This window comes from Elgaria multicarinata, chromosome 1, assembly GCF_023053635.1.
Source record: "Elgaria multicarinata webbii isolate HBS135686 ecotype San Diego chromosome 1, rElgMul1.1.pri, whole genome shotgun sequence".
NCBI classification, from domain to species: Eukaryota; Metazoa; Chordata; class Lepidosauria; order Squamata; family Anguidae; genus Elgaria; species Elgaria multicarinata.
In genome coordinates, this window is record NC_086171.1 from 164,057,406 (window position 1) to 164,072,697 (window position 15,292).

General features: G+C 40.9%; 1 protein-coding gene across 1 annotated transcript; it reads right to left on the reverse strand.

The window, feature by feature from the left end:
- Nucleotides 1-3,112: 3,112 nt before the first annotated feature.
- On the reverse strand, nt 3,113-15,292 carry LOC134394021 (pepsin B-like). The gene is made up of 9 exons (XM_063119130.1): nt 15,237-15,292; nt 14,331-14,490; nt 12,440-12,557; nt 9,780-9,898; nt 7,335-7,531; nt 6,745-6,867; nt 5,518-5,665; nt 4,059-4,157; nt 3,113-3,265 (listed from the first exon to the last, which is right to left on the reverse strand). Exons 1-9 carry the CDS (start codon nt 15,290-15,292, stop codon nt 3,113-3,115), a joined length of 1,173 nt encoding a protein of 390 aa, XP_062975200.1.

Here is a 15,292-nt window from a genome sequence, read left to right on the forward strand (position 1 = left end):
GGAGCCTTCTGGAATGGTTTGAACCTTTGGGTTAGGGTTAGGGTTAGCTTTTTGGTGCGAGGCAAATACGTACTTCTTTTCTCAGACACTTAGGCATTAGTCATGGCCTAATTGTTGTGTGCTGCTTTTGTGGGTTTTCTTTCTAGGCTGGGAGGAGCTGGGGAGAGAAGAGATTTTGTGTAGTGTGGATGAAGTCTTTTCATATTGTATTGGTTTTAGATTATTTATTTATTTATTTATTTATTTATTTATTTATTTATTACATTTATATACCGCCCCACAGCCGAAGCTCTCTGTTATGTTTTTATGATGTTTATTTGCACAATTGTGCTGATTATGGTTTATATGGATTTCTATATGGATTTCTATACAGCCTGTGGGTTATGCCAAGGTTGTTTAATCCTCTAATAAGCTATCCTCACTGGGTTCCCATGACAAGATAAGCCACAGCGATTGTCCACATGGTTTGAATATTCAAAAGGGCATGCGGCACACAGTGCAGCCCACCATAGCTTAAATAAGCCACAGTGAGCTATGGTGATGGTGGAAACCAGGTCAATGTCTCATTGCTGTATGCAGTTGTACTGTAACACACTGAGGAGAATGATTTTTGTACATTGTTAAAAAAAATACTTAAAATCACTAATGGTCAATGGAAATAAATGTGGCTTGTGATGAAATGAATACAGTGGTCCAGCTTTCTTCAAGAACTGCTCAAAGGCATTTTGATGTCTGAGGCAAATCAGTAAATGGCACCCCTCCCCCGCCCCAAGTCATAAAGCCTCATCACATCTAGGTAGAAACACGTGGCTCCCATCGCTTCTCTGTCATCACCCCTGAAAACAGGAAGTAATAGGCCCATTCAGTCCCATAGGAGAGAGCAGCAACCGGACTTTTTCTGGAGGGGTTTGTGGCGCAACAAAGGCCAAAAGGGGCGGAAGACGCATGAGAAGCAGATGACGTCATGTGAGCAATCCATGAGTGCTCAGTAACGAGTGTGCAGTAAAACACTTGTCAGATGGAGTTTATAGTCATGGTGCATAGTACCCAAGGCCAGTTATGTTACTTTTGTTCATTATGCAGAATATGCCACAAGTGCCTCTCCTGCTCCTGGCAGTAAAAATTGAATAATAATAAATGAAATAACTAACAACTGCACTTTAATGACACACAAACTCAAGTGCCTGAGGCAGCCACCTCATTCTTTGAAATGGTATAGCTGGCCCTGGTTTCTTCTTTATTAATAGAGGGATAATAACTTAAGAATTGTCTTCCTGGAACAGACCAAAGATCCCTCTAGTCCACCTTTATTGCCACCCCCTCTTAGGTGCCCATAAGCAGGTAGCGATGAAAATTGTCCCCAGCACCTGACAATCAGAAGAATAATGCCTCATAGATATTATAACTAATAGCCACAGATAGACTCTCACATACAATTTCTACTCCATATCATTATGAACTTTCCAATAACGTATTAACACTTTTGAAAATATTTATTTTAAGTAAGACAAGCAACCACTGGGCATATATTAAAGTTTTATTTCTTTGTCACAATGGATCTCAAAGAAACCAATGACATGCTAACCATGGCAGCCTGGAAAGGAAATTGTCTAATGATTCCTAAAGGCCATCCATGCTAGTGGCCCTCAACACATTTTGGTGAATAGGTGCTTCTTTTTGTCTGTCTAAAGCCTACTGCCAATCAATTTCGCTTGCTTATCTTGAGTTCTGGGCCAGGTCAACACCTTGTGTCAAATCATTACGGATGTGGAGTAAAAAGCAGGATATAGCACTATGAAAGCAGTATATGGAATGTGAATTGTGCCCCAACAATTTGTGCACTTCAATACCGCTATAAAGCAGTAGTGGCTTTAAAAAGGGGTTGGATAAATTCCTGGAGGCAAAGGCCATCAATGGCTACTAGCCCTGATGGTTGTGTGCTATCTCCAGTATTCGAGGCAGTAAGCCTGTGTGTACCAGTTGCTGGGGGACATGGGTAGGAGGGTGCTGTTGCACCATGTCCTGCTTGTTCATCCCTGGCCAATGGCTGGTTGATTGATTTGATTTATTACATTTATATACCACCCCATAGCTGAAGCTCTCTGGGCAGTTTACGAAAGTTAAAAACAGTGAACATTGGTTGGCTATTGTGTGAACAGAGTGCTGGACTAGATGGACCCTTGGTCTGATCCAGCATAGCACTTCTTATGTTCTTAGTGTGGAAATATTTTGAGCAAATAATCAGTCACTCTCTCCACACTGTTTACACTCTTTGTAAAACAAGCCTAAGTTTTTCGTGCAACCAATAAGATCAGGGAACATGTAATTGAGGAGATTATACATAAATTATACCTAAATCAACTTAAAAGATAAAAATTGGAATCTTTAGATAATTATACATTCATCACTACACTATAAAAATATACCCTTTAATTGTTTACTTACATCATCATAAGTTTTACCTTGTTCATTGAATGTGAATTTATGTCTGCATGACATTCCATGCCCTCTCTCACATTTCCATTCCTTTTATTCTTCCTCGTCCCCATTTTTACCTTAGTGCCGCCTTCCCTCTGTCTACTCAGGGCTCCTCTAAACAAGCTATTTATTGCGTGCTCATGACTGGCCACTCACAGAAGTTTTTGGTTCAATTTCATGATGTTGTCAGCAATTAGTACCTCTCCTATGGAATCCTCCAAAATCCCAGGATGGGGGCGGGGGACACTTTTAAGTGGTAGTAGCCAGGAAACTGCAGAATCTTCCGCCACTAGATGGCACTGTCACAATAGAACTCAATGGAACTGAACAGAGGGAAGTATTCAATTCAAACTCCTTGTTGCCCCTCTCCTCCTATGTAATGCAGTCCATAACAATCACACCAAAGAACCAAGAAGCACAAAAGCCCTGGGTAAATGATTTCCCTTAATGTAGAGACACTCTCGGCATCATTGTGAACCTTCCAACAAGATATTAAAACTTTTGTAAATATTCCTATTAAGAAAGACAAACAACAATTGGGAATTAGAGTTTATTTCTATGTTGCAATGGATCTTCAAAGAATGGATTATATGTAAGCTAAGACAGAACAGAAAGGAAATGAGCTTTGTCCAGTCTAAGCTGATAGTGCAAAGCCCACCCTGTTGTTGGCCATGTCAAAGACAGAATAATACTCCTTAAGGAAGACATCACCAAAGATAAATAGAGGTTGTTGATTCAAGGAACGCAAATACGTAGGACCAACTACAACTGCACATCGCCCATTGTACTGTAAAAGAAAAGAAAAAGACCTTAAGTTCCACCTCTTCTAAGGGAAAATGTCATGAAATATTCTATTGATTTTTAAATTTATTTTAAGCTTAACCAAGTGTGACCTAATCTTTACATTCTTCAAATCTGATGGAAGCATGAAACAAAAAGCTTATACAAACATATTGACACTATTCTCCATAGTATACCAAATACAGTGTATGGCTGTACTACATCTTGAACTCGATTATTTCAGTACATAACAAATAGACACAATTTCTCCATAGAATTTTGCTATTCTCCTCCTTTGCTTAATCTAACAATATTTTAAAGTTTAGCCATTTACATTTAGAGCATAGCTAATCGTGTGTTCATTAATAACACTTTACTTCAATATACTCTGATAAGACAGTATTTTAAATATCACATAAAAGTATAACTATTGGGTCTAAAGATAATATATGTCCTGTCATCTTTTCAATTTCATTCAAAATAGCAACCCAGTATGTCCTTATCTTGGGCCAAGTCCAATACACACACACTAACACTTCAGAATTATCACAACTCTAGCAAGACCAGGAGACAAATGACCAGATAACAAAAAACAAAACAAAAAATTGAGCAGTTAACATATTTCTTGAGCAAAGAAATGCCACCCCAGAGTCTAAGACCCATACGTCACATCTTTTCCTTAAACAGAAACCCAGTTATCAAGACCACAGGAAGTGTAATATTGCTATAATCTCTCTATATTATAACATTCAAATAACACGCTTTAAAAGATATACTGTCAAGCAATATAGCATACATACATTGGAGACATAAGCAGAAGGAGGCAATGGGAACTGGTATCCATTAATGACAAAGGTCATGGTGGGCATATTCTGGACGTTGTTACAGTTCACCAACAGCTAAAAAAGAATGCAAAAGTAAGGTTTCCTCTGAAGGTAGACTAGAACAAAAGGTTTGTCAAATCAGACACAGCATCAGGGCTCACGGTCTTGGTTGAGGAGCTGCTAAGGCTCAGAAGGTTCCATCCTTGACCCTGGGAAGTCTAGCACCACCATGCCTTACCATGGCTGCCAGCATCACAGCTTTGGTGTGGCAATTGCCACCGCCTACCACAACAGCCACACACATTACTCCCATCTCAATGTTGTTGTTTTTATGCTTTTGATGGTTTAAAATTTGTGTATATTTGTTTTTAATGTTCACTGTTTTTAACCTTTGTCAACCGCCTAGAGAGCTTCGGCTATGGGGCGGTATATAAATGTAATAAATAAATAAATGTTCCCTGGCAGGTGGACAGATGGTGGCGCTTTTGAATAGGAGCTTAGACAGGCCAGTGCTCAGCTCCTCTCTTTGCCAGCTGCCCCCAACACTGAGTGTCTAGACTCTCTATGTGCAGGGTTGATTGACTGGTGGCAGCAGGGCACAGTGGCAGGTGGATTTGGTTGTGGCAGAGGCTGCTACATGGAGAAGGCATTAAACTCTGATGGATGGGGGAGGGGTGGCTGTAATTTGGCGCTGGCCCTGCGTTTGATTTTGTTCTCACTCCTAATCAAAATACGCTTTATTACATTTCAGTGCAGAGGTTTTGAATACTATGCACATTTATGGTCAGTGCACCCCAAGAAAGATATTATAGTCCTGGAAAAAGGCAATCAAGATTCTCGAGGGGCTAAAGCAACTTCCCTATGAGAAAAGGTTACAACATTGTGGGCTGTTTAGTTAAGAAAAAGGGAATGTAAGCAGGGACATGATAGAGTGGTATACAATTATGCATATTGTGGAGAAAGTCGCTATGGTGATATTTTTCTACCTAGAACTTGGCGCCATCTGATGAAGCTGAATAGGGGGGAAATTAGCACAGGAAAAAGGAAATACTTCTGTACACAGTGCATATCTTAAATGTGGTATCTGCTTCCAGAAGGTGTACTGGTGGCTGCCAACTTGGATGCCTCTATAATGGGATTAGATAATTTCATGGAGGATAAGGCTATCAACTGATTCTAATTATGATGGCTTCGTACTACCACCAATATCAGAGGCAGTATGCCTTTCAATACCAAGTGCTAGGGAACATAAGTAGGAGAGCTCTGTTGAACTCATGTCTTACTTATGGGGTTCCCATTGAGGCATCTACTGGATTATATAGGCCTTTGGACTGATTAAGCAGAACTTTTATCTTCATGTATTCCTCCCCCTGTGAAGTTCAGAAATACTTTGAGCTGTCATAATCAGATCCCTGAAGTTCACTTCTCCACCTACCTCACCATCGCTGGCTGGTTCAACTCCCACAGCCTGCATAAAACTCTCCATGTACTGCCCTGGGATAGTAAGCTGATGAGTGCCAGTGTCTACAATTGCCTGGCATCCTTTGCTGCACCAGCCAGTAGCCTTGTTGCTGATGGTAACCCTATAGAGACGAGAACAAAAGTGCCGGGAGTGCAAAGTTAGCAACAAAGGAACAAACCAGATGAAAACTAAGAGAAACACATAGACCTTCAAATACTTAAAAATGGAGCGATTGAATCTAATCATCTATAGATACAACTCCATTCTATTTCTCACTTTCAAACGTGATAACCATTGAAAAATGAATTGGATACAATCTACTATATCTTGATAATCAACCCTAGCGAAGCTAAAAGTTCTGAAGAATCAGAATACGATCTAAGAATCCACTACACAAACCTAGTTAAAAGGATCTCATGAGCAGGTGCTAGGGAAAACTTCAAGCTGAGACCCTGGGGAGCTAGGTCCAATCGAAGGAGACATTACTGAGTGAATAGACTGATTCAGTATAAAACAGTTGTGCGTGGGGTGGGTGATTGGGGTGTATTAGGGTATATGTGTGTGTGTCCCATGTCTTGTTCATGCTGCACAGTATATTATGGCATAGTATAATTGTAATGTGAAAATTTGGCAGGAGTACAACATTTTGAAAATACTCTATCATTTATGTCCCAATACCAAAATTACCAAGATGTGAATTAATGTGAAGTAATATATGCTTAATGGGTTTGTAATATTTGCTTCTATGCATTAGGGTAAAAGGTGTTACCCCACAGCATTCCAATATTGTACTTGTTTCCAGTATTCAACAGAGACTGACTCATTCTAAACATAAGATATTTCTCCCTACATATATCTATTGAATACAGAAGAATTCTTCCTTGGCTGCCATAGAATTGTTGAAGGACTTTCAAGAGGGTGTGTGTGTGCAACAAACATGTAGTTATTTATTCTTTTTTCCTCAAAGTACTGATTCAGTTTCTGGAATACTGCAACATTTGTAATGCTGGATAAGTAAAAAACCTAGACCACCAATAGACATACATGTTTTAGAGTAGAGGGAAATAATATCATTCTCTGCAAAAAGCTATTCTTCCGGAGAGAGCGAAGCCTTTTGTTTTCATCTGGAAAATTACAGGAGATCAGAGCACAAAAGCACAGTTATCTATAGATGAGATGGGAATTAAGAACATAACTTACTCCTCTACACCAATCTGCCAGTAATATTCATAGGTGACAGGTACCCAAGAAATTTCCCCAACGTACAACTGATTATCAACACCTCCAAAGATCAGTTCTCCTCCATACTGAACAGTTGGTTGGCTAGAAGAAGGAAAAACAGCAATAAGATGAGGAAGAAGAGACGAATGGTGATATTTGGGCACAATTTATTATAAATAAACTAAGCCTGAATAACCACAAGGGGTGTTTGCACACAGATCAGATTTCTCACTCCACTGAGTAAGATTTGAGAGACCTGGAAGCCTGGGTGAAGTGTGGAATGGATCAAAAGATAATTAGATTAATTGGTCATGAGTTTATATTCATACTATGGGTTTGACCCTTCAACAAGTGTTTCAACCCTTACAAGACAAAAATCAATACAGAAACTAGTTCACCCTCTTCTCTCTCTAAAGAGCTCATGGCAGGATACCAAATTCAATTAAAATTGTAGTTGTAAAGAGTAATAGCAGTAATACCAAGGAATAGTTATTCAGCTATTCCAGATTACTGTATTGTGTTTTGATCTTGAATTTGCCCTCTGACAAAATCAGTTTTTTGGATCTTACCGTGAGAAATAGAAGCTGAAGATGGGTTCAGAAAGCTGCCCTTGTGTCACCATCTGCTGTGTGACAGGGGCTAACCCCCCTGACAGGGAACGATAAGCCATACCCAAAATCCCATCAAAACTGGCATAGTAGAATGGATAGGGAGGTTCGTACAAAGTTAGGCCAAATGCCTGATTTTGAATGACAATATTCTGGACCTGGGAGAGAAATAAGAAAAAGGGATTTCACCTTTTACCAAGGAGTTATGGTAATGATGGTCAACTTGAATAACTCAGGTTTCAACAGAAAGGACAAGAAAATACTAGGGGTGTGCTTTAGTGACAAGATTTGGTATTTAACCCAATTTGGTGTAAATTAGGGGAAATGCCAAACAGCCTATTTCAGCTCAGAACAACATGGAGGCTGCCCATTCCAACTTGGGTACAAATCCAAATCTCAGTTCAGAAAACCAAATCTTCATGCCTCCTATTCATATTATTAGAAAGCAACAGATGGCTATAACTTTTTTTTCCTGTTGGTCAGAACTGTTGAAATTTGCTGGCAGAGTAGCACCTTACGCAGGAATTATATTGGCCTAGTTATCACTAATAGGTGAATGGGCTTTTTTGTTATGTACCATTGAATTAGCATTAGTTATCCTCCTATGTTTTTGGAGGCAATTATAATGAAAATGGCATACAGCAGAGAGGTGTCCCTACTTCGAAAAACAAAACCTAAAACATTTCAGGTCAGATTTGGCAATTTCTGTGGAAGGAAATTGGGGCGGGGGGGGGGGGGCAATTCAATTCCATTATCCTGTCCAGCTTTCTATTTTGCCAATTTGTGAGGAAATGCCATATGCCATAGAGGTTCCACTGGCAAGCAACCTACAGCATTTGAGAAGGATAGTGTTAGGAGCTAGGGATTTAGGATGAGTAAAAATCAACCTAAGACTTTCCTGCGTTTTGCTCCATTGGTACTAACAGGATAAGGGAGATGAGGGATGTAGAGCTATAGTGGTATAGGTAGAACGATTTGAACATCTAGGGTTTTCCATATAAGCACACTCACCATTAAACTTCTTTTAATGTTCCTGCTCCTGGGAGTGAGAACTAGGAAAGAGCACTAAACACTAGAACATAGAATCATAACTGCTAACTGCTTAGAGATTTTATTATATTAAGAGGTATATAACTATTTTAAATAAATAATATATCTTACTTCAACATACCTACCCCAATGCACTGGAATTGGTAAAGCACTGGTAAAACGATTCACTATTATTAGAAGCTAGAGCTACTAATCACAAAACTACGCCCCTCCTCTCCCTTCCCTATCTCCCTACTCAGGTGTTTTCCTTCTAAGGAGAGCTTGCAGGAAAATATATCATTTTTTTTAGACACTCTGTGTCTTTCTGTCACTCGGGATCATATTTTCTTATGAAACTTCAGAAGAGTTCCAATTTAGATTCAGTCTGCTTTAGAAGAGCCCTGTTTAGATTCAGATATCTCCTGAATCAGTGCAATTCAGTCCTGCATTTGGGATTTGGTGGAATCCAAGGACACCCCTAGAAAATACACATAATTTCAGTGTCCAGATTTTTTTTGGTCTGTTTTGGAGGAGCCCTGCTTCAATTTGGACTTTTCCTGAATCTGTTCAAATCAGCCTGATTTGGTTCTTGATTCAGGATTTGGCAGGATCCGAAGCACAAAGCCTAGAAAATACACATCATTTTAGGAATAATGCAAATCAGAGAGGCACTAGCCCTATTCAGGTGTTCTCAAAGTCATTAAAGTGAATGCATGAGGAAAGGGAGTTTGGTAGCCCTCCCCGCTCTTTACACATTTCCATCACCTTCTACTAATAGAGGGTGACTTTCTGAAAAGGAGATCCTCCTCTATCCATGGAGACTCTCCATGTCATTGACAACACTGATTTTCCAAAGTAGTTTAGTTCAACCACTTTGAGAATGCCTGCATAGGACGAATGTCACACAGCTAAGGGGACTGATTGTAAAGTGGACCAAACAAACCTAATTACCCCCTCCTTGGGGAGAACTTATGTAGTTCTCCTTAAACTAAGCTTGTTTATTTTGTAAATACATAAGGGCAAATCATAAAACTACCTATTGATATCCTGCTTTGAATGCCAAAATGTCTTGAACAACCATTAGGATAAGATAATTTGCCTACTGCTGTAAACCACTACAGCACAGACAGTGGTGTGTGTTGCAGGGAAAACCCTCAGTTCTTTCTACCCTAGTAGTTGAACATAGCAGCAGTAGGGGGTATCAAAAGTCACCTGCTTCTCTCCTAAGCTTTCGTAGTGGGACTCCCTCTTCTATACTTGTAGTGCTGGGTTTTAAATAGGTGATTTTCTTTTTCTGTAGCTTGACCAGTATTTGAAGATTTCCCAGAATGCAACACAGTTAACAATGGTAGACCATATGGTACAAAGTTCACTTACCCTCACAGTATCATAGCCGAGCCTGACGGAAACATCGCCAAACCCGTAGGCCATGGTAAAGGTCTGTTGCGTGCCGTAGTATGTAGAGGATGCACTAGGGTTGAAAACTTCATGGTTCCCTAGAATAATAATATTAATATTAATAATAATTCTTATCCGCCTCTCCATTTTGATCGAGGCAGGGAACAACAATAAATTATAAAATACATAAAAAAGGATGAAACACCACATTTCTGTTTACGTACGCCAATAAAAGTTGTCCATTTGCAGTTTGCATTTGCACTTCAAGGTTCAGTTCACAACAGGTCTGATTTCATTACAAATGACAAAGACATGGGTTCAAATCCCTGCCCCACCATGAAATTCACTATTTACATTTGGTCAAGGCCCTAACTCCCAACCAAAACTAATTACAGGTGATAACCCCTTGGAGTGCATTAAAAATGATCTAAAGCAGGGAAATAATCAGTGGAATGAAAAACTGTGTCTGATAGCTGCACATAGTCCTATGAATTAGTTCATTGGGGCTCACTCTGAAGTAAGCATGTCTCAGATTGCAGTTGTAATGCAAAGGACATTCCATGGTTACAACTAGGGGTGTGCACGGACCCCCCGCTCCGCTTCACTTGCAGATCCGCCATTTTCCGGATCGGGCCGCTCCGCCCCGCCCCCGCTCCGCCCACTTCCGCTCCGCTCCGCCCGGAGCTCCGGATCCGGATCCGGAGCTCCGTTTCCCCCCCATAGGCTTGCATTGAAAGCTAAAAAATTATACAACTTTTTTTCTGTTCAAGTTAGAAACCTCATGTTTGGCACCATGACACCTCATGGGGATATACACACGCACGCTAAGTTTCAAAGCAATCCCATCATCCCCTGATTTTTGGGGAATTTTTGAAAATCGGGCACCCCACACACAACATCCCTGCGAGGTGGGCAGGGGAGGAGGGAGGGAAGGCAGGCAGGCATGCAGCTGGCATTTCTGGGGGCATAAGGAAGTGAGCCAAGGATAAGCCAGTAATGCATATAAAATGGAATAAATCAATCAATAAACAAAGGAGGGGTGGAATTAAAAGAAGCAGTGTTGCTCAATAAACAGCAAGAAGAATTTTTTTTAAAAGGCTATATCTGTCTTTTACCAGCAATAGGGGGACGTGCCCGGGGGAGGGGGAAGTAGCTGCCAGTTCAAGACAGCCACCAACAGCTCTGAGAAGAAGTAAAACGCTCACTTCAACTCATAACAGGCATTGCTCTACCACTGAAAAGTGACCATTCACTTCAACTCATGATAGGCATTGCTCCACCGTTTTACTCTCTTTGGAAGGCTCTAATGGCCTTCCAGTGCAGGAGAGAGTGGGGGCACGTCCACGATGAGATGCCCTAGGGGAGCTCATCCCCTTGCACCACATCGATTCAGTTGTTCACCAAGGTTAGGGTGGGGAGCAGTGCTGTGTTTCTATCTCTTATTCTTGGCTTAGTATATGATTTCAGGTTGTGTTTGTGCATTTGGTGGGGCTACTGTTTTAAAAAACACGGGGAAAAGCCCGTTCAGATGAAGAAAGAGAAGTTTCCCAGAATCCCAAGTTACCTGTTTTGCCTATGCCCTCCTCCAACTTTGGGATCATCATGACCGGGAGCTGACTCTGCCCCTCAGCCCTTTGAAAAAGGTATTTTTCCCGCCGATTTTTTAAAAACTTCTAGCCCGCGACCCGTACGATGCAGAAAGTTGAGAGTGGTCTCAAAATGACCCCCATCCATGACTCTCTGTGCACAAGAATTTTCAGAATGATAGCTTAACCCCCCCCCAGTTATCCCCGATTCTTTCCTTCAATGCAATCCTATGGGCGAAAAGCCGAAAACGCAGTTTGAGCCGCGCGGTTGACCCGATTTTCACAAAAATATAGCCCGCGACCCAGACAACGCAGAGAGGTGAGAGTGGTCTCAAAATGACCCCCATCCACGACTCTCTGTGCACAAGAATTTTCAGAACGATAGCTTAACCCCTCCCAGTTATCCCCGATTCTTTCCCTCAATGCAATCCTATGGGCGAAAAGCCGAAAACGCAGTTTGAGCCGCGCGGTTGACCCGATTTTCACAAAAATATAGCCCGCGGCCCAGACAACGCAGAGAGGTGAGAGTGGTCTCAAAATGACCCCCATCCACGACTCTCTGTGCACAAGAATTTTCAGAATGATAGCTTCAAAAACAACGTAGTTATGCGCGATTATTTGCCGCAATGCAATCCTATGGCGAAATGTTTTCAAGATGGCGACCGGAGCGCTCCGCCTGAACTCGGAGCTCCGAAAAATGGGCGCTTCTCTTCGCCTTGCTTCTAGGGGGTCCGCGGTCCGCTCCTACTCCGCCTCTGGGTAAGGCGGAGCAGGCCAATCCGCTACTGCTTCTACGCTCCTAATCGGAGCGGAGCACATCCCTAGTTACAACAGTTTCTAAACCTCAAAAAGGTCCATATCCAGTCATTCTAAAAAAGGATCTGTGGGACATTAACCTATATATGGCTATTACGTTCATCTTTGAAAACTGTCTATTTGGGCAAGGTATCTGTTTTAAATAAATAAAATCAAATAGTGTGCCGATTGGAATATATATATATATATATATATATATATATATATATATATATATATCTGGGTTCTAGTACCCACCACAGGCCCTGGTTTTACAATACACAGAAGGCACCCAGAGATAGGAAGATCCAGTGTCCATGAGAACCCTGAAGGTCTGTGGCGGAGTCCCAACGGTGATCTCTCCAAAGTAGTAAGTCTGCCAAATGAAAAACATTAGTAAGTTAGAATATTTCCAACACACATTTAAATACTTTGAATCATCTCTACTGTTTTTCTACCCAAGTTCTCAAAATAACTACCTAGATCATAAAGAATTCATTTTACCGATAATTCATCTCACGAAGAAGGCTGTGTAAACTCCTCTTTCAGATTGCACAGCAAGCCAGAGACAAAAGTAAAATTACTTGTCCCTCTTTTAGTTGACCCTCTTTTCCTGGGATCCAAAAAAGGGCCATGTGCACACAGCCATGCGGAGGATCACACACACACAAAAGTCTTGTTAGAACATGAAGAATTTTGGTGCATCACATGAAGCAAGTAAGGTACTTTACACTACTTCTCTACACCATTGGTTTATTCAGTCTTGAACAATGTGAGAAACAAAAGGAAACACTTTTTCACACAGCAATCTGTAAATTATGGAATCTGTTTCCTCAAGGTGTGGTGATGGCCACCAATTTACAGGGCTTTAATAGGGGATTAGACAAATCCATGGAGGATAAGCCTATTGACAGCTACTAGTCCTGAAGATTGCATACTGCTTCCAGGAGCAGAGCAGTATGTGTCTGAATATCAGTTATCTTAATTTAAACCCTGTTCTCTAACTGCAGGATCAACGCTGGTGGACAAAGAAAAGACATACGCAGACAAAAACAGTTTTGCCTGCCGTGTTCGGCCCAACAACTCCCATCGCTGAAGAGAAAAGGCAGTTTTAACCAAATCGTATCTCCCATCTTCAATAGTGAGAAGTGCTGTGGTGAAAACATTTGAGGCAAAGCTCTGGCTACAAGCCGCTTCAGGATCTGACATTCTGGCGCAGGATTCCTAGTGTATAACAGACAAGTCAATAAGCAAAGAAGATGGCACGAAGCAAAAAGCCTGAATGCTTCCCACTTAGAATAAAAGAAAAAACTGAAAAATGTAAGACCTGCAATAGAAGTGTCATAGATAATAGAGCACATGCTTCGCATGTATAAGGTCCCAGGTTCGATCCCTGGCTTCTCCAGGTAGGGCGAGGGGAAAAATTCTGCCTGAAACTCTTGAAAGCCATTGCTGCCAGTCAGTGTCGACAGTACTGGGCTAGGTGAACCAATGGTCTGACTCAGTATAAGGCAACTGCCTATGTTCTTAATACAGTATCTACAGAAACCTGGGCACCCACTCATGTCCTATTTTCAAAAACAAAGAGCCCCAATGACATGGACCTCTAAGCACACACAGACAAGCGTTCTGTTCATTCTTTTGGAAGCTGGTGGTCTAGTGGATGGGTTGTTTGATTGCATTATCACTCACTAAGTTCAGCCATCAACTCTAGGGATGGGGAGAAATTTGTTCAGTTCACATTTTAATGCAAAGTTATCTAATTTTGTTCTTTTAAACCAATATGCAAACCAAAACTCAGTTATCTTTTGAAATTTGCATTTCTCCAAACATGTGTTATATTAGGGAAACGTGCATTCAAAAATATGTATGCTACCGAAAATAATGTTCAAAATGCATTATAAAAAATCATTTTCAAGAATCCATGTATTAAGAGAAATGTGTATAAAAATACAGAAATTTTAATAAAAACTGAGATATTAAGCTTGGGATGAACTGAATTTAAGTTTCAAATAATGAGAAACTGGGAGAAACCAAAACTAACAGATTTGTCTGCCTCTAATTCAGCATTGATCAAGGTCACTCATTTCCTCAGTCCCAACGGGAGAAAACACAAAAAGGTACACATTTGCTCAACTGGAATACCCACATTCAAGTTATCGGTTATTGGTTCATAAACAATGTTGTTGTTGTACTCATTCAAGTGGTATTTCAATCCAGGATCAACACGGGGCTTCTTCAGAAATTCCTCCAATACTCCTTTCTCCTTCATGTTCTCCTGAATCGATTTCCCTTTCTTCAGAATCATTCTGCACAACATTAAAAAAATGTTTAGAAGATCAGCAAAAGTATTTTACACCCACCATATATGTCCTTTGCCCTTTTTGTTGACTGAGGCCATAGCTAGACCTAAGGTTTATCCCAGGATCATCCCGGGTTTGTCCCTGCCTGAGCGCTGGATGCCCTGTGTGGCACTTAAATGAACAGGTTTGACCCCAGGACAATCCTGGGATAAATCTTAGGTCTAGCTATGGCCTGAGTCGCCTCTTCATTGGTGTTAGAAATTGCTTAGCCCATCATGCTACTTGCTACTCAAAGAAAGCAAGTCTATGAAGGATGAATGAATTCAGAAGTGAAGGTTTAACTTTGCAATTTAAATATATGTATCACAGTTTGCCCATGAAACATTGACTGAAAAGGTATCCTAGGGTGAGCATATGAAAAGGAGAACAGTTGTAAATAAAAGCGAATTTCAGCAGGTGTCATTTGTATGCATGCAGCACCTGGTGAAATTCCCTCTTCATCACAACAGTTAAAGCTGCAGGAGCTTTACAAAAGAGGGCAGGGTTCCTGCAGCTTTAACTGTTGTGATGAAGAGGGAATTTCCTCAGGTGCTGCATGCATACAAATGATACCTGCTGAAATTCCCTTTTCTATAGAACTGTTAAAGTTACAGGAGCCCTGTCCTCCTTTTCATATTGTCACACTAAGTATCCATCAAATTAACTACCAGTGGTACTGCAATCTCAATCATGCCCATAGGTGGGATACTCACCTCTCCAGTCCCTCTGACAGGTGCAGAGAAACCAGTGCTAAGATCAGCCACTTCAT

What these genes read in the sequence shown, in the direction of transcription:
- LOC134394021 (XM_063119130.1), bottom strand. Translation starts at nt 15,292, where the DNA reads ATGAAGTGGCTGATCTTAGCACTGGTTTCTCTGCACCTGTCAGAGGGA. An exon ending in TTGTAAAACCAGGGCCTGTG is followed by an intron (nt 9,899 to 12,439) that starts GTGGGTACTAGA and finishes TTATTATTCTAG; the next exon opens with GGAACCATGAAGTTTTCAAC. An exon ending in TGGCAGATTGGTGTAGAGGA is followed by an intron (nt 5,666 to 6,744) that starts GTAAGTTATGTT and finishes TCGTCTCTATAG; the next exon opens with GGTTACCATCAGCAACAAGG.